General features: G+C 48.4%; 1 protein-coding gene across 4 annotated transcripts; it reads left to right on the top strand.

Annotated features, from left to right (window-relative positions):
* Positions 1-831: 831 nt before the first annotated feature.
* On the top strand, positions 832-27253 carry LOC143837556 (uncharacterized). Of its 4 annotated transcripts, none has more exons than XM_077337538.1 (15): positions 832-1561; positions 9420-9571; positions 10011-10171; positions 12407-12566; positions 14787-14957; positions 15838-15929; positions 16661-16818; positions 17750-17853; positions 18644-18868; positions 20112-20197; positions 21139-21275; positions 22968-23057; positions 23736-23944; positions 25422-25628; positions 26666-27253. In XM_077337538.1, exons 2-15 carry the CDS (start codon positions 9425-9427, stop codon positions 26951-26953), a joined length of 2235 nt encoding a protein of 744 aa, XP_077193653.1. In that variant the 5' UTR covers positions 832-1561; positions 9420-9424; the 3' UTR covers positions 26954-27253. The 4 variants fall into 4 exon arrangements, with proteins under 4 accessions (XP_077193653.1, XP_077193652.1, XP_077193651.1 ...); XM_077337537.1 differs by lacking the exon at positions 832-1561 and adding an exon at positions 4244-4373; XM_077337536.1 differs by lacking the exon at positions 832-1561 and adding an exon at positions 4398-4619.
* Position 27254: the final 1 nt, after the last annotated feature.

The raw sequence follows: 27254 nt of genomic DNA, 5'->3' as shown, positions 1-27254 counted from the left end.
GTTTCTGGCCCATCAAAACATGCATCAGAGTCTGCAGTGCTGGGTTTCTTTTAACGTGCTAGGTCAAGGTATCCCCTGTGCAAGCACTGAGTCATGTCTGACCCTTGGGGTTATGCCCTCTAGTGTTTTCTTGGCAGACTCAATACAGGGTGGTTTGCCAGTGCCTTCCCCAGTCATTACCGTTTATCCTTCAGCAAGCTAGGTACTCATTTTACCGACCTCGGAAGGATGGAAGGCTGAGTCAACCTTGTTTAACGTGCTACAACTGCTTATTTGCCTCCAGAAATGCATCATCATAATCATGCCCACAACAAAACTTTTCATCCCACTCTCCAGATTATTCTCAGGGGGGGGGCATACTCCGGAAAGCACTTCCACAGTGAACACTTGCATAATTTTATGGTTGGGGGCCACCACCACATGAGGAACTATATTGAAGGGTTGCAGCATTAGGAAAATTGAGAAACACTGCTCTAGTTCCTCTGAATTTTTAGCTTGTGTTTTAAAAAAAGTACTATAGGCGGATAAAACAGGAACTTGATATCCAAGGCCTTAGCCTCCATGGTGAGAGGTTCTGTGGGGGAAATTATCTTTGTGCTCTGGAGCAGGGGTAGTCAACCTGTGGTCCTCCAGATGTCCCTGGACTACAATTCCTATGAGCCCCTGCTAGCATTTGCTGGCAGGGACTCGTGGGAATTGTAGTCCACGAACATCTGGAGGACCACAAGTTGACTACCCCTGCTCTGGAGCTCAATTGCAATTCTGGGAGGTCTTCACACACAATCTCCCCGGAAGTTGGCGATCCTCAGCCCTGCACAATTCCAGTGTTCCCAGTGCGCATCGCATTGCGCTGTGCAGCTGAAGACTGCACATAGTGCTCACTGCATTGTGTTGTACAAGCTGAAAACTGTACACATCGGATCCGCCATCCAAGCTCTCTCGGTCTCCCACGACCAGAAAGATCTCTGCAAGCGACTTCAAAGCTGGCGCATACATCCTTGCACGCCTTCAAATATTATTTTTTCCTCAGATGATTTTTTTTTTATATATCCTGACTGAAAATCGCAAGAGCACTTTCCTGGGAGAAAAGCTTCTAAGCAGACCTACTTAGGATCGCTTCGACCCTGCGCTTTACGGACGGATGGGACCGTGCGCGGCCCCCGCCCCCTGCGGGACAGATGGGGCATAGCAAGGGGACTGCTGCACCGAGGTCAGGTCGCGACTTGTCCGCAGCAGTCAGGGGTGGCTCGGCTGGCAAGATGCCACCCCGCTCTGCTTGCCCCGTTGGCCTTCTCGAGTCCGGCCGAGGGTTAGCCCCCAGGAGAGCCCCGGCGCCTGGCGCAGCGGAGACGGGGCTCGCCAAAGCAGGCGCAGGTGCATCGCTGCCCCGCCCGCCTCTGTTCACACCTTCCGTGGGCCGTGCACCAGCCCCGGGGCCTGCACACGAGGGGGGGGGGCGTGATCGCGGCTTCCTAGCCCAGCCGGCGCCCTGCACGAGAGAGGCAGGAGCGGCTCCTCGGGTGCGCTGTCGAGCTCGGCTTCCCGAGGTCGTCCGGAGAAGGTAAGGGGCCGGGGGCTTTGCAGAAGGGTCCTTTGCAGAAGGGGCCCTTCCCTTGAGAGGCAGCGCGGTGCAGCGGTTAAGAGCGGCTGGCGAGCCGGGTTGGATTCCCCACTCTTCCTCCACATGCAGCCAGCTGGGTGACCTTGGGCCAGTCACAGCGCTGTTAGATCACGCCTTGAATAAATCTTCGTTGGTCTTAAAAGCGCCACTGGACTCGGTTTTTGTTGCTCTACTTCGGACCAACACGGCTGCCACTTGAATCCTGTTAGATCTGTTCTCGCAGAGCAGTTCTGGTTAGAGCTCCCTCAGCCCCACCTACCTCACAGGGTGTCTGTTGTGGGGAGAGGAAGGGGAGGTGATCGTAAGTCCTTTGAGACTTCTCGTAGTGAAAAGCGGGGTATAAAACCCAACTCCCCCTTCTTCCACCCTTCAAGGTCTCCGTCTTTGCATGGGGAACCCCCACACTCCCACCAGGGTCCCACATGCCTTTCCAGGAGGGGTTGCAGGGGCTGAACAGTGGGGGGGATAGTCACAAGCCACCCTTGTCAGGACCAGCCTCTCCCAAATGGGAGCTAAATTTCCAGCACAATGGGACAATCCTTAGGGAGGGATGGGGCAGGAGGGAGAGCAGAGCTCTTGGGTTGTGGTGTCCGTGGGTTGAGACAATTTTCAACTGAGAACCAGTGTAGCAGTTAGGAATGGCAGTCTCGAACCTGGAAGAGCCGGGTTTAATTCCCCACTCCTCTTTGTGAAACAAACCAGCTGGGTGACCCTGGGCCAGTCACAGTTCTCTCAGGGTTCTCGCAGCCCCACCTACCTGGCAAGGTGCTGTGAGGAAAGGAAGGAAAAGTCTAACCCAGAAAATGCGAGTCTAACCCAGAAAATATTCTGTGGGGTCTACTCCTGGGAAAATGTTCTCTGGATTAGACCAGTTGGGATGTCAGTCTTCAAGTGGCCAAATTAAACCTTAGCGCAGTGGTCCCCAACCCCCAGTTCAGGGACTGGGACCAGTCCGTGGCTCCTCCTCGTCCTCCTCCCTGGCTGCTGCCTTGGGGGCTGCCCTGCCACCCTGCCAACGGCTCACCTTTGGTGCTCTCCAGTGGCCGCTATGGCTGGGGCTCCCCCTCGGCGTGGCACTGTGCAGCTGCTGCTGGCAGCGCCCCCCAGTGGGCGGTGGGAAGTCAGGGGCGCTGGCGGGAATGCAAGCGGAGCAGGGGCTCAGGCGGCGGTGACGTCCCTTGGCAAAAGACTACCCCCCCCCCTCCCGGGCCTCAGTAAAATTGTCAAACATTAACCAGTCCCCGGTGATAAAAAGGTTGGGGACCACTGTCTTAGCGGGTTTGTCGTACTGTACTCTTCAGTGAGTCATAGCCCAGTTTGTCAGATGCAGATATGTTGATCCTGGGAAAAGGTTCAACATGATTTTGGCCAGATAACTTCCATATTTGGAGCAGGATTCCTGCCAGTTTGGAGAGGGGCACTGTTCTTTTTCAGGTTGTTTTTTTTTTAATCAGAATATTTTCTGATTCTAAAAAGGAAGTCTTCATGAACTGGAAAAAGCTGTCATGTCATAAACAAATACCTTTCAAAAGAGTGGTGCAGGGTAACTCAGTGTTCTGTGGGGTATTCCACTGGCCTTGTTTTGGGTACCTTTGTGGCTTTCTACCACAAAGCTGGTTTTCATTTTGATTCCGTGATCTCACTAAAAAATATACTCTGAGGAAGATTTCAGTGATATCTAAATGCTTGCACAAAGTTTTGTTGGCTGACCCTAATAAATATTTAACCCCCTGTTTATTTCCCGCTCCCCACATGAACCAATCCATTTTTGTCTACCTAGTTTTAAAGGTAAAAGGTAAAGGTATCCCCTGTGCAAGCACTGAGTCATGGCTGACCCTTGGGGTGACGCCCTCCAGCGTTTTCATGGCAGACTCAATACGGGGTGGTTTGCCAGTGCCTTCCCCAGTCATGACCGTTTACCCCCCAGCAATCTGGGTACTCATTTGACCGACCTCGGAAGGATGGAAGGCTGAGTCAACCTTGAGCTGGCTGCTGGGATCGAACTCCCAGCCTCATGGGCAAAGCTTTCAGACAGCTGCCTTACCACTCTGCGCCACAAGAGGCTCCTTACCTAGTTTTACAAACCATTTAACTCTGGGGATTTCCCCCCCCCCAAATTGAATTTGACTAGGTGTGGAACAGTGGTCCTTGGTCCACAAGAGGTACGGCTGGCCTGAGCCAGGGCCAGGGACTTTTTGGTCATGGCCCCAACCTGGTGAAGTGAGCTTCCAGAAGAGCTGTGGGCCCTGACAGAGCTTTCACAGTTCCTCGGGGCCTGCCTGAGGGAACTCTTCCACCAGGCATTTGGTTGCCGGCCAGGTTAATTAACTGAGATCAGAGGCCTCTCCCCAGCTTAGCCATATTCCTGAGGCACTTGGGCAGGCTGTTGAGCAGGGAGGGGTGAGGACTGTTTTCATTCTCCCCCTTTCAATTATTAAAATGAAAATTAAACAACTTGCCTTATCCCAAGCAAGATGCTTGTTTATGAACTTTAATTTTTAAAACCATAATTAGAATATATTTTGTTTCCCTGAAATCTTGCAGGAGCCCAGGAAACTTTGGAATAAAATAAATTCAAATCAGGACTCAAAAGGTTAAAATGACAAAGTCCTGGTAGATTCCTAGAGAGGCTTGGGCTGGAGGAAATGGAGTTTCCGATTGTAGCTTCCAAGGGGGGAGGGGTGGGATGATGTTTTTAAGAATCTAAATAGTCGGTTCCTTGGAGTTTTGGTTTTCGTATAGTTAAGAAGGGGTAAGTTAACTATAGAGCAAAAAAAAAAGTTATAGAGTTTGTGGCTGGCTGCAGAAAAGGACCGGTAGTACAATGGCCACCTAGGATCTTGGGGGTGGAGTCTGGGGGGTTAGAGTAGCAAGCTCAGAAAGATACAATTCCACAGAATTCACCCTCCAAAGCAACCATTTTCTCAAGGGAAACTGATCACCATCCAGAAGATCATTTGTAATTCCGGCAGATCTCAAGGAAGTGATTTTCAGAGAGGTAACTGCGTTATATTAAGCCTGCAGCAGGAAAAAAAAAAGAACAGATTCCTGTGGTACCTTTAAAACTAGCACATTTTTCATGATACAGGCTTAGCCTGTGGGTCTCAATGCAACAGGGTGTTCTCCTTCCAATAATGAGAAAGGTGCCTGTCTGTCAAGATCTAAGGAACAGAATGCAGCTGCATATGAATGCGCTGCACGTTTTGAAAGCACAGACAACATATCTCAGGTTGCGTTCCGCCACCAGTGTAGTGGTTAAGAGTGTCAGCCAGGTTTGATTCCCCACTCATCCTCCACATGCAGCCAGCTGGGTGACTTTGGGCTAGTCACAGTCCTGTTAGGATTGTTCTCACAGAGCTCTCTCAGCCCCACCTATCTCGTAGAGTGTCTGTTGTGGGGAGAGGAAGGGAAAGTGATTGTCAGCCACTTTGAGACTCCCTTGGATAGTGAAAAGCAGGGTTTAAAAAACAGCTTTTCTTCTTTTCCCCTGGTGAAAAAGGGAGGCAGGAGTCTCCTTGGATCACACAGACAGTTATTGTAGGATTTAGGTGGAGAAAAGCTCTGGGTTGGTGAAGGGGTGGTTAAAGTAACAAGGGGAATGAATGGGAAAAATGGGCTGGATCCAAACCTTTTGCCTTCCTTTTCAGATGAAAAAGCAGCCCACAAGCAAATTAGACTAGGAGGGAAACCAGCCCCCAGAAGTGCCATCTGTGGGTGGTGGGTCCCATTGTCTGAGCACCTTCCCATGCATTTCACACCTTGAATTTGTCTGTGAGAAGAACCAGCCTATGTTTAGAACTTAGTCGCTCAGAAAAACAGATTAAAGTCAATAAAGGTCTGTTGCCTCAGCATATGGAGCTAAAGGAGAAAATATTTCACAGAATCACAAAATCATAGAGTTGGAAGGGGCCATACAGGCCATCTAGTCCAACCCCCTACTCAACGCAGGATCAGCCCAAAGCATCCAAGAAAAGTGTGTATCCAACCTTTGCTTGAAGACTGCCAATGAGGGTGAGCTCACCACCTCCTTAGGCAGCCTGTTCCACTGCTGAACTATTCTGACTGTGAAACTTTTTTTCCTGATATCTAGCCTATATCGTTGTACTTGAAGTTTAAACCCATTACTGCGCGTCCTCTCCTCAGCAGCCAGCAGAAACAGCATCCTGCCCTCCTCCAAGTGATAACCTTTCAAATACTTAAAGAGGGCTTTCATGTCCCCTCTCAATTTATTTTTACTTAGAATCGTACAAGTAGAAGAGTCCATACAGGCCATCTAGACCCACCCCTTGTTCAATGCAGGATCAGCCTAAAGCATGCAGGATAAGCATCTGTCCAGCTGCTTCTTGAAGACTGCCAGTGAGGGGGAGTTCACCACCTCCTTAGGCAGCCTGTTACACTGCTGAACTACTCTGACTGTGAAAATGTTTTTCCTGATATCTAGCTGGTACCATTCTACATGTAACAGTACTTTGTTTATGAAGAAGAATTGGCTCTTATATGCCACTTTTCTCTACCAGAGTCTCAAAGTGGCTTATATTCACCTTTCCTTTCCTCTCCCCACAATAGGCACCCTGTGAGGTGGGTGAGGCTGAGAGGGCCCTGATATTACTGCTCGGTCAAAACAGCTTTATCAGTGCCGTGGCGTACCCAAGGTCACCCAGCCGGCTGCCTGTGGGGGAGCAGGGAATCAAACCCGGCTGGCTAGATTAGAAGTCAACACTCCTAACCACTACAAGCTGGCCCCAAAGCAGCTGACCTTGTTCTTTTAGCCTCTGTTTTATCCTCACATCTCTATAGCCTAACCTATTAGCACGGCAGTAGTTTGGGAGGTATGCAGCTCTCCAAAAACAGCCAGGAGGTGGGCAGTGCCCGGCACGTGTGCCAGCATCAGCACGCAAGGTTGCCAGCGGGCCAGCCCCCCCCCAATTCCTTTCATAGAAGCTTAATATGGGGAAATGGGCAGTGGAAGTTGTAACAGGCTCCTTTACTTTGGAAGGTGGACTGTAGCATTCATTCATCATGGAGATCTCACATCCAGCCGGTACTCCAGCAACTCGGCTGGCTCCCAGTTGAATTCCGGATCAAGCTTAAGGTTCTGGTAATCACCTTTAAGGCCATACGCGGTTTGGGCCCAGGGTATCTGAGAGACCGCCTTCCTGCCTATACACCCAAAAGACTCTTATGCTCTGCCACCTCCAACTGCTGCGGATCCCTGGACCCAGAGAAGCGCGTTGGACCTCAACAAGGGCCAGAGCCTTCTTGGTCCTGGCCCCCACCTGGTGGAATGAGAGCTCCCTGAGGAGATCAGAGCCCTGCCCGAACTTCCACAGTTCTGCAGGGCCTACAAGAGGGAGCTTTTCCACCAGGCATTCGCTTGAGGCCAACCAACTCAGAACACCTGCTGGTCCCCCAGACGCCCACCCATGACTCTCCCAATGTAACTGTTAATTGTTATTTATATTACAAATGTGGTTTTGTAATCTTTTGATGCTTTATTGAAAGTTGCTTTGATGTTACAGTCTGTATAACATTCCATGTAAGTTATATAATGTTCAGTGTAAGCCGCCCAGAGCTGCAAAGAAATGGGCGGTATAGAAATCTAAATAAATAAATAAAAATAAATAAATAAATTCTGTCCCACTGAGGTCCCTACCCTCTAAACTCAATCATCCCCGGACTCTATCCCCAAATCTCCCAAGAATTTCCCAATCCAGAGCTGTTAAGGCTAAGGTAAACAGAGGCCAGTCCCGATCTGGAGGACCAATTGGCATTTACCAGGGGGCCATCTGTCTAGAGTTGCCAGCCTCCACGAGATCACCAGGGGAAAAGCTGGCTGGATCCAACCTGGAATCTGTTGCCTGTGCTTTCAAAGCTTGCAACACATTCATATCCAGTGGCATTTTCAAGGGATTGCTGCTGGGGGCGGGGGTAAGTTTTGTGTTGAGCAAGAACACGGAGGGACTGCAGCATGAGTTTCATGTATAACTCAAAGATTTCATCTTTAATGAATCTCATTAATCTGGCATATTTGTGAGTATTTGATGTGGCGAACACTGCAAGACCCTCCTTCACACCACAAGCAAAATATTTCTCATGTGGCAGGGGAAATAGACTCTATTCTGGTGCATGCAAATTGCTGGCAGGTACTGTGAGAACAGGTGTTTTGTCCAGCAGCACCTGGATGGAAATGGAGAGCGAAGGTGATATTGAATAATCCTTAGGTGACCTTCTTTGCCTACCAACCAAGATGCCACTCTGAAGGAAGAGTTGGGGCGGTACTATATTTATAGCTGGACTAGGATCCGGGGGCACCAAGTTTGCAGCTCCACTCTGTCTTTGAAGCTTGCTGGGTGACTTTGGACTAAGCACACAGGTGAACCTGCCTCACGGTGTTGTGAGAATCCCAAGCAGGAGGTGAGAATACCTTTGCAAGCTGTTTTGCATCCTCACTGTGGAGAGCTTTCTCCATCCTGGCACCTACCTGGCAGAACAAGCTCCCAGAGGAGATCAGGGCCCTAATGGATCTGAAAAAATTCCGCAGGGCCTGCAAAAAGGAGCTTTTCCACCAGGCATTCAGTTGACCAGATCCAGCAGCTTCCACTGGGCCCCCAAGCCTCCCATGAATTTCAATGTCCACAAGCTTCAGTGTTTTGAACCGACCAACTACAGGTGCATTGTATGTTACGGTTATGAATTGACTGTCCTCATTGTTTATTATTGTTCTACTGTTATTTATGGTTATCCATTTCTCGGTATTGTTCATGTTCCTATGTTTCATGTAAACCACCCCAAGCCTCTGGAGAGGGCTGTATATATAAATATAAATAAATAAAAGATGACGTTGCTTGATGGAAGAGCCCTCCTATCAGCTAAGGATCTCTGGCCCTAAGGAAATATATTTGGCCTCAACTAGAGCCAGGGCCTTTTTAGCCCTGATTCCTGCCTGGTGGAATGAGCTCCTGTGAGAGATCAGGGCCCTGTCTTAACTTTCTAAGTCCTGCAGGCCTGGTAAGACAGAGCTCTTCCGCTGGACCTATGGTTGAGGCCAATTATATCTGAATCTTGGGCCTCCCTCCTGCCTCCTCTGCCCTCCCTTCCTCTTCTGACACCTCCTAGTACCCAACACCTAGCAGGCTGTAAAACCATTGATCCAGTACTCATGGCTGAACCTATTGTGTCGAATTGTGGTTCAAAACATTTAATCTGTTTTATGTTTTATATATATGGAACTATCAAGAAAGCCTATTGCAACCAGGAATGCAATGGGTGCTAGGACCCCGGGAATACCGGCAGGCGCAGATCGCCCCCTCCCCCATTTCAACAGGAGCCATAGGAGATAATCAGGGCTTGTTTGTTGCAGGGAATCAGGACCCGTTAGCGGTTTGGCTGGGTTCTCTGTCTCTCTCTCTCTCTCTCCCACATGCGCTGGCTCCTGCTGGAGGGAGGGCGGGAGCTGTAGGGGCAGGGCCAATCAGGGTGCAGGCAGCTTTGCTGGCCGCATCCTGATTGGCCCTATTGGCCCTATTCCAACTTGGACACCCCGGACACGTTCCACCCCCCACAAATATTAAGAGGAACAAAGGATAAGGATGTACTGGTTTGACTGAACGTTAGATTCTATAAACCACCTCAAGACAGTATGTCCGAGAAGGGTGGCATATAAATCCCTATAGAAATAAATGTTATTGCCAAAAATTAAATAAAGGTTCACAGTTAGGTGAGTGGGACATTGTTCTCTGGTGGAATTGCGTTTTCTTGTATAACATGCTTTGTACACATCTTCTTTTGGATGCACCAGAAGTCATGGTCTTCCTTCACATCACTGCCCTTTTGCTGTTGGCTGGGTTGAGCACAGGAGAAGATTTCCCCTTCAAGGACCCAACCTTGCCTTGGGAAAAGCGGCTGGATGACCTGATGGACCGGCTCACATTGGAAGAGATGGTCTTGCAGGTAAGGAAAGGAGACTGACAAGTGGGCAGGTCGTGGATAGGATTGAGGTGAGGTTGCCCATTCTGGGTTGCAGAATTCTTGGAGATTTAAGGTTGGAACCTGGGGAGGGAAAAGTTTGGGAGGGGAGAGACCGGTGCAGGGTTGATTGCCACAGAATCCACCCTCCTAAGCAGCCATTTTCTCTAGGAGAACTGAGGAGACAAAGGTATTTAAGTATCGATTGAACACCTACTCATCCAAGATATTTTAGCAGTAGTTGCTGCATTGGCAGGCGGTAGCACTAGATGACCCGGGTGGTCCCTTCCAACTTTGACATTAAACAAATGAATATCCCCATTGCCTGGAGATCAGTGGTTATGCTGGAAGATGTCCAGCGGATTGGGGTGCAGAGGAGCCACCCCATTTGCAACCTGAAGCCCTGGTGTCTCTCTTCCTCCAGATGTCCCGAGGGGGTAGCAAGACCAATGGGCCAGCACCCCCCATTGAGCGGCTGGGCATTGGACCCTACAACTGGAACACAGAGTGTCTGCGCGGTGACGGGGAAGCCCCTGGCTGGGCGACCGCCTTTCCGCAATCCTTGGGCTTGGCTGCATCCTTCAGGTAGGTCCTTCCGGGAGGGGCCATGGCTCAGTGGAAGAGCCTCTGTTTTGCATGCCGAAGGTCCCAAGGTTCAGTCCCTGGCATCTTCAGCTAAAAGGACAAGGCGGTAGTCCTGTTTTTCCTATTTATTTATCGTATGGTGTGTGTAAGAGCCTCTTGTGGTACAGAGTGGTAAGGCAGCCGACATGCTGTCTGAAGCTGTCTGTCCATGAGGTTGGGAGTTCAATCCCAGCAGCAGGCTCAAGGTTGACTCAGCCTTCCATCCTTCCGAGGTCGGTAAAATGAGTACCCAGCTTGCTGGGGGGTAAACGGTAATGACTGGGGAAGGGAATGGCAAACCACCCTGTATTGAGTCTGCCAAGAAAACGCTAGAGGGCATCACCCCAAGGGTCAGACATGACTCAGTGCTTGCACAGTAGCCGTGTGAAAGACCAGGTCTTAAGACCCGGAGAGTTGCAGTCATTCTGAATAGTCAGTGACTTTGGCCAATGACTTGATTCCGAATGAGGCAGCTTCATATTTCTTTGCCTGCTATTGGGGTGGGATGAGATGGGGGTGGCCCTCTCCCCTCCAGGGCAAATCAAACTGGTTTCCACTTTTCCCCTTCCTGATCTTCCCAAAGGATGATTCCCAGCAAACCGGTTTTGTTTTTGGTTGTGGCTGCAGTTTCCCAAAGAGTTGTTATCTCTTTTGAATTCTAGCCTTTTTGGAAAAGGCCCTGGAACCCAGCCAAGAAAACCAAAGTGGCAGGAATGATCCCTTTCTTTGAGCCACTGTGATTAAGTATGGCTGGATACAGATGGTAGCATTTCTTCATCCTCATGCAAAGTTGCCTTATACAGATCCAGATTGGTGGCCTGTTCAGGGCAGTCTGGTCTACTCTGGCAGCAGCTTCCCAGAGTTGCAGGCAAAGGTCTGTCCCAGAGCTGTATGGAAGGGCGGTATATAAATCTAAAATAAATACATTAAAATAAAATAAAATAAATCACTTACTACCTGGAGATCACAGGATTGGAAATGGGGACCTTCTGCCTGTGAAGCAAATGCTCTACCACTGAGCCACAGTTCTATACAACATATTTTCAAACATATATGTATTGTTTAAATGTACACTAGTTTTGTCCACAGTTAATATGCAGTAATGTGTATCATGATAATAAGCTCTAGAACAGTAGTTCTCAACCTTCCTAATGCCGCGACCCTTTAATACAGTTCCTCATGTTGTGGTGACCCCCAACCATAAAACTAGGCAAGTCTTCTTTCACAGAAATCAAACCGAAACTGACCAATGGCGTGAAGATCCATGGTTCAGGATAGTATATAAATTATTTTTTCCCCCAGGATTTCTCAGTTCAGTTCTACCTCTTGTCCCACCATGCTGATCTTGCTCTTTTCTGCTGCTCCAGACAGACGAATGCTCTATCTCGATCTACCCCGCGAGGCTGTTGTGTGGATGGTGCCCCCTGCCGGCCATACTGCTTGCCCTGCCACGATCCCTGTGAAAGGGTCGTTCGACCCCCCAAAGGGGACCTGACCCCCAGTTTGAGAACCACTTCCCTAGAAGTTGTTTGTGTTCTAAAGTTTTACCTGGTCTCTAAATATGCTAATAGTACTAGTATGAGTGTATGATGATATTTATGTTCAAATAATATACTTTCATTTGTTCATTACAAAAAAATCGTTTTTTCCATTTTCCATCCTTTATTTTTTCCTGCCTCCCAGATCATCAAAATCTTCGTATTGTGTGTTTAATTGCAGTCCAGTTTGCTGTTCTGGCGCTCTCTGTCTCCTGATGTACAATTTCTTCACTATTGCTTACAGAAAACCATACACAAATTTACCAAACGATAAAATTATATTTGCTAGCTACATACATAATTGATGTCTCTTGTGGTAAAACAGTAAAGTAAATTAAATAATTAGAAAGTGTATATTTTTTCCTCAGCATTTTTTCCCCAGGGGGGAAATGTGGCTCACCCCCTTACATGATCAGAATTTCCATTATTTTACACTCCAGCAATTCCACATGTTTAACTCTTATGAACTCCATCTACACATTATTGGGTCTTGTGCTCCCATTGCAACATAGAAGTAATCCACAACAGGATTTTCCTGGGTGATCAAGTAAATCTTGGCAAAACATCCAACATGGATGTAGCCTAGGCATCTGTTCTCTTCAGACTGATAGAACCTTTTATCTTCCTTTCTCAGCCTGTTTCTTTCCTCTCCCAACAGCCCTGAACTCATCCATCGTGTGGCCAATGCCACGGCCACAGAAGTTCGAGCCAAACACAACCATTTTGTCTCCCTCGGTTACTACGGGGACCATACAGGCCTCAGCTGCTTCAGCCCCGTATTAAACATCATGAGGCATCCACTGTGGGGCAGAAACCAGGTATCATAATCCCAAAATGGGGGGGGGGGGGGTTATCTTTGTTAGAGGATATGGAGTAAGTGGGAGCCAACTAACCTTAAAATGAGAAATACTAGATACCAGGGCTGGGGGAGAGACACCTTATGGTGTTGAGTTTCACAACCATTTACTCTGGTAGCTGTAGCCAATGAGAGCTAAAGGAGTGGATTCAGATTGAAGCCTCCTGAATTCAAGAACTGGGGGCTAAGAGGCTGTGTCTCAGTGGCCTCTGCTTGGCATGCAGGTCCCAGGTTCAATCCCCAGAATACGTGATGTGAAAGACCTCTCCCAGAGCCCCTGGAGAAGTGCTTCCAGTCTCAGTATAGACAGTCCTTTGATGGACCAAGGACTTGATTCAGTGCAAGACAGTTTCATATGTTCTTACCAAACATTTCACTCATGCAGCCAAACCTGAAGTATCAGGTTTGTAATTTCTTTTCCCAAGGTTCTTTCGTTCAAAAGTTTTCATAGCTTTTGCTCTTGAAATCTAGGACTGAACTACATATAATATTGGAGGGTATTCATCTGTTCCTTCATTTTTAAAAAAACAAAACGTCTGCTTTGCCTTTCTCCCTTACAGAAGCCTAGAGCAGCTTATAGCCCCCACACAGAATATAGCAAATAGAAGAAAAAGAGTTGGTTTTATACCTCACTTTTTACTACCTGAAGGAGTCTCGGAGTGGCTTACAGTCTCCTTGCCTTCCCCTCCCCACTACAGACACCCTGTGAGGGAAGTGGGGCTGAGAGAGCTCTGACAGAAGTGCTCTGTGAGAACAGCTCTAACACCAGGGTTTTGAGATCTTTGGATGTGTAAATGAGTGGCAAAAAGCTGACCAAGAGAAGGAGAATGTGATATCCAGTGATTGTTGGCAAGGGGAGGAGGGTAACTCAGTTGGATATCCCCCCTCCCCCGAGCTCTAGGTCCCTTGGATTGAAACGGGCAGATTATTATATTGTGCCTTCATTTTTCCCTCTGGGACCTAAGAAAGCCCACAGGAGCATTTCTAATTGAGAAAAGACAAGAGGGGGAGAGTGAACCCCCCTGCCCCCCAAATTGTGGTCATTATTTGTATTCTCCCATCTCCAAAATTGCTTTTTGCAATTCAGTTATACATTGGGTGGGAACCTGGACTCACAAAGCCTTGTTGGCATGTTACCGTGAAATACATGTACCTATTTCTTTATATTGGGAGGGTTTCACATTGCCGTTCAAAACAGGATATTATATGTCTTTGGCCCAATTTCAAGTAAAGCTTTCCTGTGTGAAACTCCCATCCCTGTGATTCCTTACATCAGCGCATCATCCCTGAAGCGCTATGGACATTTTGAGCAGTGCTGCTTTTTCTCCACCCCTATTTGCTGCGTGAGCTGCCTCATTTTAAAAAACAAAAAATTCTAAGTTGATGCTATAACGCTACAGCAGCATTATTGGGATCAATTGACCAGTTTATAAGAGGTGTTCAATTTATTTCAAATGGGGATACTGTAGCGCTATAGCGCTCAGCTTAGAACATCAAAAAAACTCTCAGAGGCAGCATGTGCTGCAAAAAATGGCAGCGGGAAAGCAGCATTGTAGGAAGCACGATGGACATTTTACACAGCATGCCACAGTGATTCAGAGGCACAAGGAAAAGGTGAAAACTGGAAGAAAAAAGTTTTCATCTATCACTCTTCAACCATGCTTTGCTTACCTGATGCAAGCGGGTTTCTCTGAACAGGTAAATAAAAGCCACTAGCAGCTGGTTTTGCTATTCTGTATCAATTATTTCCATGTATGTAGTCTGTATGGTTTTAAAGTTGCTTATTGTAAGGCTTGCGGCAGCTTTTGGCTATATGTAATAAATTGAATTGAACTGAACTGAACTAGCAGCTGGTTACTAAAATGGATCTGTCTGAAACGTCAAGGGAAAAAAGTTACCAACCAGTTACTAAAACGAAATTCAACAGATGTCTGAAAACACACACAACCCCCTGAAATATTTATACCCTATTTTACAATAATTGTTCAGAGTCAACCAGAATAAAATAACAGACCTCAAATGTCTCCCCACCCCCTTAAAAGGAGCTTGATGCTGAGGATTGCATCTCTCTCACTAGTTATACCAGGTGGATGCATTTCTGATGAGAACAGAGAGATGGAGAGCCCCCCCCCCCAGCAGGGAGGAAGGATAGCCCATGTTTACCTGTGTATTTCTTCCTCAGGAAACCTACGGGGAGGATCCATTCCTGACTTCCCAGCTGGCTGTGGCTTTTGTGACTGGATTGCAGGGCAGCCATCCCCGCTATGTCAAGGCCAGCGCTGGCTGCAAACACTTTGATGTCCACGGGGGGCCTGAGAACATCCCTGTGTCCCGCCTTCAGTTTAATGCTAAGGTGAGCACGGTGGTAGCAGGTGACTAAGAGGAGGCCACGGTAGAGATGAGAGACCACTTTGCATGGTCTAGAACTCTTGGGCACCCAGAGGCATTGATAGGCAGTAAATTCCTGATGAACAAAAGGAAATACTTATTTCTTCAATAAGTGATTAAAATGTGGAATTTGCTGCCAGCGGAATGTAGTAATGGCCACGGGCATTAAATGGGGACTAGATAGATTCTTGCAGGAGAGGTCTGTCAGAGGCTACTGTCCATGGGGACGAAAGGGAAACTTCACATTCAGAGGCAGTCAATCCCCCAATACCAGTGCAAGGTGGCAACATCAGAAAAAAGCCTCAGCCTCGGTGCCCTGGTTGTTAGCCCTCTAAAGTTGGGCACATGTGGAGCAGGATGATGGACTAGATAGATCAGTGACCTCATCAGCAGGACTCTTCTTAGGTGTGTTGAGCTGCAGGCCATATTTGGAGAAAAGGAGGCCTCTCATAGTGTGTAGACATCTTCTGGGTATCTTCTTCCTGCTTCTGCTCTGGTCTGCTTTCCAGTCCCTCGTGGTGGTGCTCATACCTTCTTGAGATGCCTGAGGCCTAAATCACAGGAAACACATATAGTATCATCACACACCCTCTGATGCTGAGGCTGGGAAGAATATTTCAGATTTTTCGTGCGTCAGCATAAAAAGAATTAGAAGCCAAAAGTGATCTTGTAGTGGCCGGTCCTGCAGATGTCTAGGGGATGCCATGTCTGGGACTTACGTACGGAGGATCAGAACATGTTGGCAGCAGTCGAGGATGGGTGGGAGTGACTAGAACTGATTTTTCAATATGACCCTTCATTATCATGTGTGCCAGAAAAGATGGATTTCTATGTTTCTGTGGCAGGTGGCAGAACAAGACTGGCGCATGACCTTTCTACCCCAGTTTGAGGCCTGCGTACAGGCTGGGACGTTTAGCTTCATGTGTAGCTACAACAGGTGTGTGTTTCTCGATTAGTTTGGGGGGGGGCAGAAGGATTTAGTGGGAAAGAGCATGTTTTCAGGTCTTTCTTTTTCCTGTATGGGGGAGTGGAAAAGTTAGAGGTGAGGAGTCTACTGGCCTGGCTTCTCTTGGTTGGAGGATCTAATCCAGTGGGCTAGAGACCGGACACCTGAGTTCTCTGGGACTGAGTATGGGCCTCATCCGGGAGCTTTACAGCATGACTACAACTCAAGAGATGGGGCTTCTGCATTCTCCTAGATTGGGTTATTTTCCCTTTTGCTTTAGTAACCAGTTTCAGAAGGGGAGCCATGTTGATGTGCAATTAGAAGAGCTAGATTGGAGCCCAGTAGCGCCTGAAAGACCAAGATTTTCAGGGTATTTTTCGGTGAGTCAAATCTTCCTCTATCACAAACCCATCTGATGAAGGGAGCTTTGATTTTCAAAAGCTTATGCCTCAAAGTCCGGTTGGCCTGTACTCCAATCTATCTTTTCTTTTATAGCCTAATACCCAAATCCTATCAATTAAGGGTACAGAATGATCCCTTTGTATTACCTGGTCAGCCTCATACGGTCAGTGGAAGAATGACTGACCTAGCAAAGGGCTCAGAACACTTTTATAGGCGCTGTACATGCGCTGGATGCTGCTGGTTGGGGTTAGAGCAGCGAGCTGAAAGTCACCCCCGGCGGCAGCTGCAAGGCACTGGTGGATTCTCTTGTTCCTGCCCAGGATCAACGGAATCCCAGCATGTGCTAATAAGAAGCTTTTGACGGACATCCTGCGCAAAGAATGGGGTTTCGATGGTTACGTGGTGAGCGACGAGGGAGCTGTGGAGCTGATCATGGTGGGACATCTTTACACCCACAGCTTCCTGGAGACTGCTATAGGTGAGTGGGGCGGAGCAGGAAAGGTGATCCTTTGCAGGAGGTCCACTGAAGCCCTCCACGTCACTGGCTCAGTTCCTTGCGACCTGTTCTTCTGTCCTTCAGGCCTGTCCTTCAGGCAAGTGTTCCCATCAGCTCCTTCCCCTATGTCCAGAAACTTCCTTCGCACTCTCACTGTGACTGGGCTCCCTTCCTGGGGTGCCTGCTTTAAAGGTTGCCATCAGATATTGTGTGCATAGTGCATTGGGTCATTAAGTAAATTGGAAACATGTACAGCCTAGCTATATTGCCAGTCCACTAGTTTTGTACATGCAGAAACCTTGTCCAGAGGCAAATGTACAGCCAGGCAAATATCTCCCCATTCAGATTGGCATGGTATGGTCAAGGAACAGCTTTGCTGCTTCTGTTGGTTCTACTGCCATTGCAAACGTGTTGTCCATTCCAGTGCTTAGAGGTAGCTCAAGCCAGGAGACTGTTAATAGGTTGTCACACCTGGATCCAGGAGATCAAGTTTGCCCTCAGGTATGGATTTTGATGGGTGACCCTAGGGCAGGGAGTGGCCAAACTGTGGCTCTCCGGATGTCCATGGACTATGGATTACCATGAGCCTCTGCCAACATGCTGGCAGGGGCTCATGATAATTGTAGACCACAGGCATCTGGAGAGCCACAGTTTGGCCACTCCCTGCCCTGGGCTGAGACCTTAGACTGGCTCAGTCAACTTCACAAGTGTGTCTTATTTATAATGTTTATGTTTATATTTATATTTATATACCGCCCTCCCCGAAGGCTCAGGAAAAAATGGGGGAAAGGAGCATGTGTACTACTCTGACCTCTTCGGAGGAAGGGCGGTGTGAAATGTACTAGGTACATAGGTCAGTTCACAGATTTTATTTGGGATCTTGCCTGCTCATGACTCTCCCTCCTGTGTGCAGTTTCAGTGAATGCTGGGTGTAACCTGGAACTATCCTATGGGATGCGGAAGAATGTGTTCACTTACATACCTGAGGCTGTGGCCAAGGGGAACATAACCTTGGAGGTAAGTTGCCCTTCTTCTCAGAGAAAAGAAGAACGGGCAAAGTTGGGTCATTGTCATTGGATACAGGGGTGGGTTTCAGTTTTGCCTTTTTTTGGTAATTTCTCACTTCAAAATATCTCCCTGCCTCATACTCATTTGCCTCATTTAGTCAGGATGCAGATGAGTGTGAATGTGTTCTTTTCAGTTAATATACCAAGTACAGGAAGTAAAGCCATAAGAATGTTATTTTGGGGAGGGGGGGATTGACGAGGACGAATCAGTTGACTTGCTTAAGGAGTTTAAGATCAAGGAACCCAACTTGCTCAAGATCCCCGACCCCAAGGACACCTAACTGGCCCTGGCCCTGGCCCCCGTCTGATGGGATTGCTCTCCCTGGACAGATCAGGGCCCTGCAGGACTTGGGACAGTCCCGCAGGGCCTCTAAATCGGAGCTGTGCCAAAATTCTGGCCTCCCTGACTGAAACATCAGCCAAACCTTCACCATTTGACATCAGTACTGCTCCCATGGGGAAATCAGAGGCAGTTTTGACTAACGTGGCTCTAGAATGTTTTAAAATATCAATTGCTGTTATTTAGCTATTGTTGTTGCATACGTTGTTACCTGCCCTGAGCCTTCAGGGAAGTGCAGGTTAAAATAAAATGTTATTGTTGTTGTTCTGATGCAGATGGCATGAACATCCCTTAGCACTGCTGATGGTTCTGAGAACTTGGTTCTCCTCGCGTATCACCTCATGGTTGATTAGCTCCTCCTTCTTGACCTTTCTGCTCCTCCTTCTTGCCCTCCCTGCAGATGATCAAAGACCGCGTCCGCCCACTCTTCCGCACGCGGATGCGTCTGGGTGAGTTTGACCCACCGGCTATGAACCCCTACAGCGCTCTGGGTCTTAAAGACGTTCAGACTGAGGCTCACCGCCAGCTGGCCCTTGACGCTGCCGTCCAGTCCTTCGTGCTGCTAAAAAACAAACAGGGGATCCTGCCCCTGGAGGCCAAGGAAATCTTTGGGAAGAAGCTTGCGGTAAGCATTTGGCAAAGGATGGTGCGACAGAAAGGGCACCTCATCCTTGATAGGGTCTCCTTGAATCTGCATTTGCTGCAGTTGAAATTTTAACGTGTTCAAGATATGTAGAGAACCATTCCCCCACAGCATCAGGACCATCGTAGGGTTTCCAGGTTCTAAGTGGGGCAGGAATATTGCTTTCCTTGAAGGAAGCCTCACAAGGACATCTGCTGCTGCTTCAGTTGTATATAGAGTTGCCAAACTTCCAGCAGTTGCAACTCATTTCCAGAAGACAGAGAGCATTTCCCATGGAGGAAACTTCAGGTTGGAAGGTGGGCTCTATGGCAATGTATCCCTGCTGAATTCCCTCCCAAATGCTCCTTTCCCTGTCAGAGCACCCAAACCTCTAGGAATTTCCAGTGCCAGAGCTGGCTGCTCTAACCCACAGTGTGAACGTTTCTCCCAGTGGTGGGACAAGTAGCGATTGTGCCTGTAGGTCAGGAGTGTGGACGTGGTTTGTATGGTGAAAGTCTCTTGTTCAGTCTCAGGCATCTTCATCAGGGATTTCAGATAACTGGGCCTGTAACCATGTGGGGCTGCTGTCAGAGAAAACCGGCTGGCTGGCCGGCCTTCTGTTGATAAACTCTTGAGTCAAAAGGAGCCCACCAGCAATCGTATAATAGACAAATGAATGAAACCTTAGTGTTTGTAACTTTACTATCAGTTAACAGGTGAACCATATTGGTTTATAAATCTGGGATGAACGACTGTGGACTAAAAATGAATAGATTTTTAAAATCGCTCACTGTTTTTGCCTAACTCAATACATTTCCTTTGGAGTTCGCCATCATGGTAGTAGGCAGGTCTCAGTGGGGAAATTTTTACTTTCTGGCCTACCACCAAGAAGATCTTGATCTGAGCTTTCATTATTGCCTCTTCCTTTGTTGACAGGACAGGCAGTGCACTGCTTAAAGTTTGTGATCCACTCAGACACCTCAAACTGGGTATAGAAATAATAATGCCATTGAAAGAATACCGCTAATCACAGGCACTTTACAGCATGCAAACGGCGGTATTCTTTAAAAATACTGCTCATTGTAGACTGTATTATAGTCTTGAGGTTACCAAAGCACAGATGACAGAAAGAGGCTCCTCCTTTCATGCCAGGCCTCAGTTCCAAGTGCCAAGTGTCCCATTCATCTTCTGTCTGTTGGTCAATGGAGCTTGAATTCTACAGTGGTCCCTAATTTCTTCCTGGCAGGTGGTTGGGCCTTTTGCAGACAACTATATGATTCTTTTTGGGGACTACGCTCCAGTCCCGGAACCCCAGTACATTTATACCCCAAGGTAAGACCAAGAAAAGAACTCTTCAGCCTCTGAAACTATGTTGAGCCAGACTTGGTGCAGCTATCTCTTTTTGTTCCAAGCACCACTCAAACTTGGCTTGGGCATACAGAATGGGGCTTTTCTGGGCATCCAGCCGCAGGAACAGCAAGTAAAAGATCTGAGCTGGAAGGGAGTGAGCTGAAGAGGCCACCAGCTGGCCTGCATTGCTGGTCTTTAAACGTGTCCAGTGGATTGGCCAGCAAGGTAGCATAAGAGAGCCCTTTGCAAAAGTATAGTGTACATATGTGCATTTAGTAAGTAGTCAGGTAGCATTTATTGTGTGGGGCCAAAGGCTGTTACAATTAGGATGCACACAAGGCAACAGACAAACTACAGCAAAAACACCAGTATAAAATTACAAGTATTTAAAAACTCATTACAAAACACATAAGCACCTCTTCTGTATGTACAAATCAAAGTATTTCAACTTTTAGACACTGCTCTAGTACGTATTTCCTTGGCTGCCACTCTACAAAAATCATTATGGTCTAAATCAGAGAGGAGAAGAATGTATACCTTCTAAACTCTTTGTGAGAAATTTATTTCTGGGCTCTATGAAGAAAGGGCAGAACAGAATATAATATGGATGGAAGATCTTCCGGTACCAAGTCTCCCTAAATATGCAGATGTGCTGTGTGCATATGGTAGTGTGTGGGGCTTGTACAACATTGGACAAGCAGCAGCCCATGACTGGTGGATGTGTTCAACTTACAGGGTCCGTTCATGTGGCCAGTTGTAGATCCTTTTGGGTCAGCGTACACACACAGCCCTGACTTTCACACCTAAAGCGAGAGAGTACAGTCCTGTGGACACTTTCTGTACTGAATATATGGGGCTTACTGCTGAGTAAATCAGTTTAATATGGCTCCGTCAGAGACGTTTCTCCTCTTTGCCTGGCACAGGAGAGGTCTGGCAACGATCTCGGCCCACGTCAACTTTGCTGCTGGATGTGCCGTCCCCAAATGCAACCACTACTCTCTCGCCGAGGTGAAGTCTGCAGTTGAAGGAGCAGACATTGTGGTGGTGTGCTTAGGGACAGGTGAGCAGTAGCGGTTTCCTTCCTGACTGCTTGAACAATTTCATGGTCTTTCCTTAAAGTTTGTGTGTGCTGGTGGTGGGGAGCTGCAGCTAGAGCATCTCTTTTATCTGCCCGAAGTCCCAGGTTCAGTTCCCACTGTCTCCGTGTAAAGGGGCTGGTAACAGGAGCTGGAGACCTTTGCCCGAGACTTCAGAGAGCCACTGCCAATCAGAGTAGATGAATTGACTAGGCATGTGCAAAAAGAGGAAACATCCCAACAAGAAGAAGAAGAGTTGGTTCTTATATGCCGCTTTTCTCTACCCGAAGGAGGCTCAAAGTGGTTTACAGTCGCCTTCCCTTTCCTCTCCCCACAACAGACACCCTGTGAGGTGGGTGAGGCTGAGAGAGCCCTGATATCACTGCTCAGTCAGTACAGCTTTATCAGTGCCGTGGTGATCCCAAGGTTACCCAGCTGGCTGCATGTGGGGGAGTGCAGAATCGAACCTGGCTCGCCAGATTTGAAGTCTGCACTCCTAACCACTGCACCAAGGAAAAGAGGAAAGCCGAACATGAAATGGATTGACTCTCTCAAGGAAGCCGGAGCCTTCCATTGGCAAGACCAGAGCAAGGCTGTTAATGATAGGATGCTTTGGAGGCCAGGAAATTAACATCCACAAGATAGTTGCCCCCCTCTCTGAAAACCTAATTGAGAACTATTTAAGAAAAGCCTGCCCAAACAATGACCACGTCCTGTACACACACACACACACACACACACACCCGGAAAAGATTCTAATTACACTGAAGAGATGGCTTTCAACTTACTTTAAATTTAAATCCTAAACCAGACCTATTTGATTGATGTTTAATTATTTATTGTAATTAATTGGAATTGAGCTTTTATAATTTTTGACACTACCCTCCCAGAGCTGAATAGGGAGGGGCAGGTTATAAGAATAAAATTATTATTGCTGTTGTTAAGTCAGGAGCAACTTGACGGCTCTTGATACACACACGAACTGCGTTTCTCCCCAGTCGAAGACCCAAAGCAGGTGGCAAACATTCTCTGTTCCTCCATCCTCACAACCACAGGAAACCTGGTCGGGGTTGCTCAACCTGAGAGGGTGTAACTGACTGACAGCCACCCACTGAGTTGCCGTGGCTGAGTGGAGATTTGAAACTGGTTCTCCCCAGACCCTAGTCTGATGCTCTGACCACCACACCAGACCAGCTGTCTTTGTTTGATCCAGAGTAACCCAGAGCTGTCAGGTTGCAGCAGACTCATGATGTCCTCGTAGGGTTTTTTGAGGCAAGAGAAACAGAGGTGGGCCAACCTCCACAGTGGTCTCCCATCCAAAGACTAAGCAGGGCCAACACTGCTCAGCTTCTGAGAGCAGATGTGACTGGGCTAGCTTGGGCCATCCAGGTCAGAGGTAAGTATTGCATGCCATCGAGTCACCTGAAGAACCTGGGCTGAAAGTGGGGAAGCAAAATGCAGTTTGGCACAGCCCAGAGTGGAGAGGTAGTAGGGTGGAAAGCCACCAGCAGGTAGCCAGACTCATACATGAACAGACTCAAGGTTTCTTGACATTTCTAATTCTTCCAGGATACTTCCTTTAGGTTCTTCTTCAGTTTGCAAAGGGCAGCAGCCCAGAGAGGTGGAAGGAAGGTACGGAAGGGCTTCTCTTTGACTCTCTGCTTCCTTCTGCTTAGGAATTGATCTGGAGATGGAAGCCAATGACCGGAAGGACTTGGCCTTGCCAGGGCACCAGCTACAGCTTCTGCAAGACGCCGTGACCTTAGGTAAGTCTGTTGTTGACGAGGGCAGCTCTTGGGGCCAGCAGTAGCAAAGCTGAAGGAACTGCAGGGAAGGAAGAACCAGGTCTCAAGGACACGTGGTGCCTCTGGTCCCCTGAGTTCTAGGGCTGACCAAGGGCTGTGGCTTGGAGAAGGGCTCCAGCAAGAAGTAACACAGCCACACTGTTCCAAGGTGGATCAAACCCAATAGAGCCAAGGCAGAGCTCAGGTATCCAGACAACTAGAAACATGCTGGGTTTGGAGAGCACATTAAAGTCAAACCGGGAGATAGAAGCTGTGATGCAGTTTAAGGTGAAGGCCAAGTAGAAGGTCAAACACTGGCAGGGGTCATGTCCCGGGCTCCAATGGAGGTAGCTCATCCTTCCCACCATTGTCAGGTGGTTCAAACTGAAGACCACATCCTGGAGGTGTCAGCTTTATACCTTCAGGGCAAATCTCATTGGTCCTTTTAGTCAGGTTCGAATCCTGCACTGCCTGAGGGGGTATAAAAGCCAACTGTTCTTCTTCATGCTATTGTCCCATGACAAATATCTAATGCCAGTATTTTGGGGATGGGTTGGGGGAGGATTAAGGTGTTGGGTTAACAAGCAAGCTAAGGAAAATTACAGAGCATTAGTACACCCCGGCCTGTTTATCAAAGACCTCATGTTCTTTCCATTCCAGCTGATGGACGTCCAGTGATTCTGCTCCTGTTCAATGCTTGCCCACTTGATATTGGCTGGGCCAAGTCCCATGACGGTGTGGGAGCCATCTTGGCCTGTTCCTTTCCTGCCCAGGCAACCGGCCTGGCAATTGCCAAGCTTTTGGTGGGAGCAGAAGGTGCCAGCCCAGCTGGCAGACTCCCTGCCACATGGCCAGCAGGTATGCACCAGGTAAGGCTGAGATGGCAGGCCAGGAAAAGGCTTGCTGTTATCTCTCTGGATGTAAAAATTAAGCCCTAGGGGTTGGGCAGCTGAAGCACTTTAATAAGGAAAGAGCTTTGATGAAGCTTTGTTTCCAATTATGGAGAACCAACAGGAACTGGTTAAAAAGCTCTTTGGCTCCATCTCGTAACTTGGTCACCTTCAAATACATACATATACATATACATATACATATACATATACATATACATATACATATACATATACATATACATACATATATATATATATATATATATATATATATATATATATACACACACACACACATGAAGCTGTCTTCTGTTGGGTCCATCTGTTGGCCTGTCAAGACCAGTCTTGTCTACACTGACTGGCAGGTGCTCTCCAGGGACTCTGGAATCACCTGCCACCTGATCCTATTAAATGGAGGTGCTGGGGATAGAACTTGGGACTTTCTGCATGCTGATCAGATGCTTTCCCGCTGAGACATAGCCCCCAACTAGCTGCCTTCCACAGAGTCAGACCAGTACTCTAGCAAGGCCAGTGTTTCCTGCTCTGACTGGAAGCAATTGGGCTAGTCTTTTGGTCCCAGCACGTTCAGATATGACCACTGTTAAAAACGAATTGCCCAGCAGAGAGACAGGAGGGGTGCCTTTGCCTGAACTCATGTTCTTGTGCAACACTTTTGTTGCGGAAGGCAGGGGAACAAGCCATTGGCTTGATACCATCATCAGGACCATTTTCTGGGAGGTTTTTTTTTAGGGAGGGAGGGTCTGAGGGGAAGAGTGCTCAGCTCCCAAAACAAGAAGAAGAGTTGGTTCTTATACGCCACTTTTCTCTCCACGAAGGAGTCTCAAAGTGGCTTACAATCCCCTTTCCTCTCTCCATAACAGACACCCTGTGAGGTGGGTGAGGCTGAGAGAGCCTTGATATTACTGCTTCGTGAGAACAGCTTTCTCAGGGCTGTGGCGAGCCCAAGGTCACCCAGCTGGCTGCATGTGGGGGAGAAGTGTAGAATCAAACCCGCCAGATTAGAAGTCTGTGCTTCTAACCACTATACCCAGCTGGCTCTTTATTGGGCCTTGAAAAGGAGCTAAGGGCCAAACTACATGATACAGTGGCCCTGGCAAAGTCTGACCATCTTGTGGAAGTGATGACATTGGGGTGGGGAGGAGTATGGGTGCATAATGTCCCTGGGTCCATTTTGGATAGGGAAAATGATGGGGGAGGGAGTCCCTCCTCTCCCTGCGCTGTGTTGGATCTAACCAGGAGAGTTCCCCCACAGTGCTGCTAAAGGAGTTCCACAATGCAAAATCCCCAATATCATTGTATCCTCCCACTTGGCAGTAAGTTTTGTCTTGGCTGTTACCTGGAACTTACACACTTGCAGTCATGACCCTCTTCATCCTTCCTGCCTGGGCCCCTCCTCTGTCTCTTCCATTCACCTTTGCATGCCCACCTGCAGGTGCCCCCAATTGAAAACTACACAATGGCTGGCCGGACATATCGCTACTACGGGGACAAGGCTCCGCTCTACCCCTTTGGCTATGGGCTCTCGTTCACCACCTTCCGCTACAGCGATCTGGTCACAGGCACTGACATGGTGCCCGTTTGCGGCAACCTCAGCGTCTCCGTGGTAGTAGAGAACGTTGGCACCAGAGATGGTGATGAGGTGAGTGTAAGACGCATGCCTACAGCAGAATTGGTAGGATTGATTCATCTAAATCAGTCTGTTTCAACCTTTTGATCACGGAGGATCCCCGGAAATAATTTCTCAGGTTACAAGGAGCATTGGAAGTGATGTCAGCTGGCCACACCTCCTTGCCACGCCCCTGGAAGTGATATGCCACCAGAAGTGACATCACTACCCATGTTAACAGGCAGGCTCAAGGAGGACTGGGGGGTGGGGGAGCCAGAAGGCGGTTTAAGGCTGGAGTAGGTGTGGAGGCTCTGCCCTCTCCCAGGCGCAGAAAGCACAATAGAACTCACACTTTGGAGAGGGGAGGGGGAGCAGTGGAAGTGGGTGGCTCCCAGCTTGTGGCCGAGCCCATTAAGGCAGGAGGGGAAAGGCTGCAGACCCCCTCTGGAGCTCTCGTGGACCCCCGGGGGCCCAGGTACCCCTGGTTGGGAATCCCTGCTCTAAACCATTCCACCCTGTTTTTCTCCCCACGTGGCTACCCAAGGTGGTTTATGCCATCAGTTTTATCCTGTGGAGTAGGTTAGGCCAAAAGTGTGCAAGTGGCCCAGGGTCACCCAGCAAGCCTCCATAGTGGGAGGGCAGAGGGATTTGAGCCTGGGTCTCCCAGATCCTAGTCCTGCCACTCTACCTTCTTCATCACAGAAGGAACAGTTCCAGGAACCCTGATCAGTCAAGGGCAGAAGGCGCTGGGAACAATAGGCTGTCTCTGGAAAGGAAAAGGAAGTCATTAGGTCCCCCCTTGTGTATCTCAAGGCAGAATCCAACCCCTCTCACTAATAAGAAATCCAGCTAATCCAGGACAGGAAAGGGGTTACAGGGAAAAGGTCAGCCAGGAAAAGGTGTGCGTGACTCTCTTGGCACTGGTAGCTAGAGCAGGTGATGCCTATGACAGCATCGGTGTTCTTGATACCCGGTAACAAAGGGAGCATGATTTCCAAATAGTGCCATGGCTACTAGTGGGAAGGGGAGTCTTGCGCTTTTCTCCTCTTAACAGCTCCTTCTCTCTCCAGGTGGTGCAGCTCTACCTCCGCTGGGGAAACGCAACCGTTCCCGTGCCACGCTGGCAGCTGGTTGGTTTCCGCCGGGTGGCCGTGCCAGTGGGACATCCGGTGAAGGTGCCCTTCCAGTTATCTTACCAGCAGAGAGCGGTGTGGTTAGGGCAGTGGATAGTGGAGCCTGGCAGCTTCACCTTGTTTGCCGGCGGGCAGCAGCCCTTCCAGGAAACCCAAGTCCCTTCTAACATCCTGCAAGCTGATTTTACTGTAGCTGGGAGCGCTCGGAGAACCAGCCAATGCTAGGAACTGGGAACTGAAGAGGAATACTCTATCGGGTAGCTCATCTGGCTAACAAATGCATCCCAAACGAGTTTACAGATCAAGCAAAGCACAGAAATACCTTGGCACGGTGAGAAGCAGATATATTGTGGAACATTACAAATTTCAGGACTTGGTTGTTCAGTCTTGGGTTTTTTTGCCAAGTGAGCAGTGTGGAAGTTGCCGGGTGGTGCGACGGTGGTTCCAGGAGTTGTGGGATTGGGCTCTTGACCGCTGACGTGGGCAGAAAGGGAAGAATTAAAGCCTGTTTTCCAAAATAAGAAAT

Source organism: Paroedura picta, chromosome 5, assembly GCF_049243985.1.
Source record: "Paroedura picta isolate Pp20150507F chromosome 5, Ppicta_v3.0, whole genome shotgun sequence".
In the NCBI taxonomy this organism is placed as follows: Eukaryota; Metazoa; Chordata; class Lepidosauria; order Squamata; family Gekkonidae; genus Paroedura; species Paroedura picta.
Note: the sequence above shows the minus strand (reverse complement) of the source record. Positions and strands in the feature narration are given on the sequence as shown.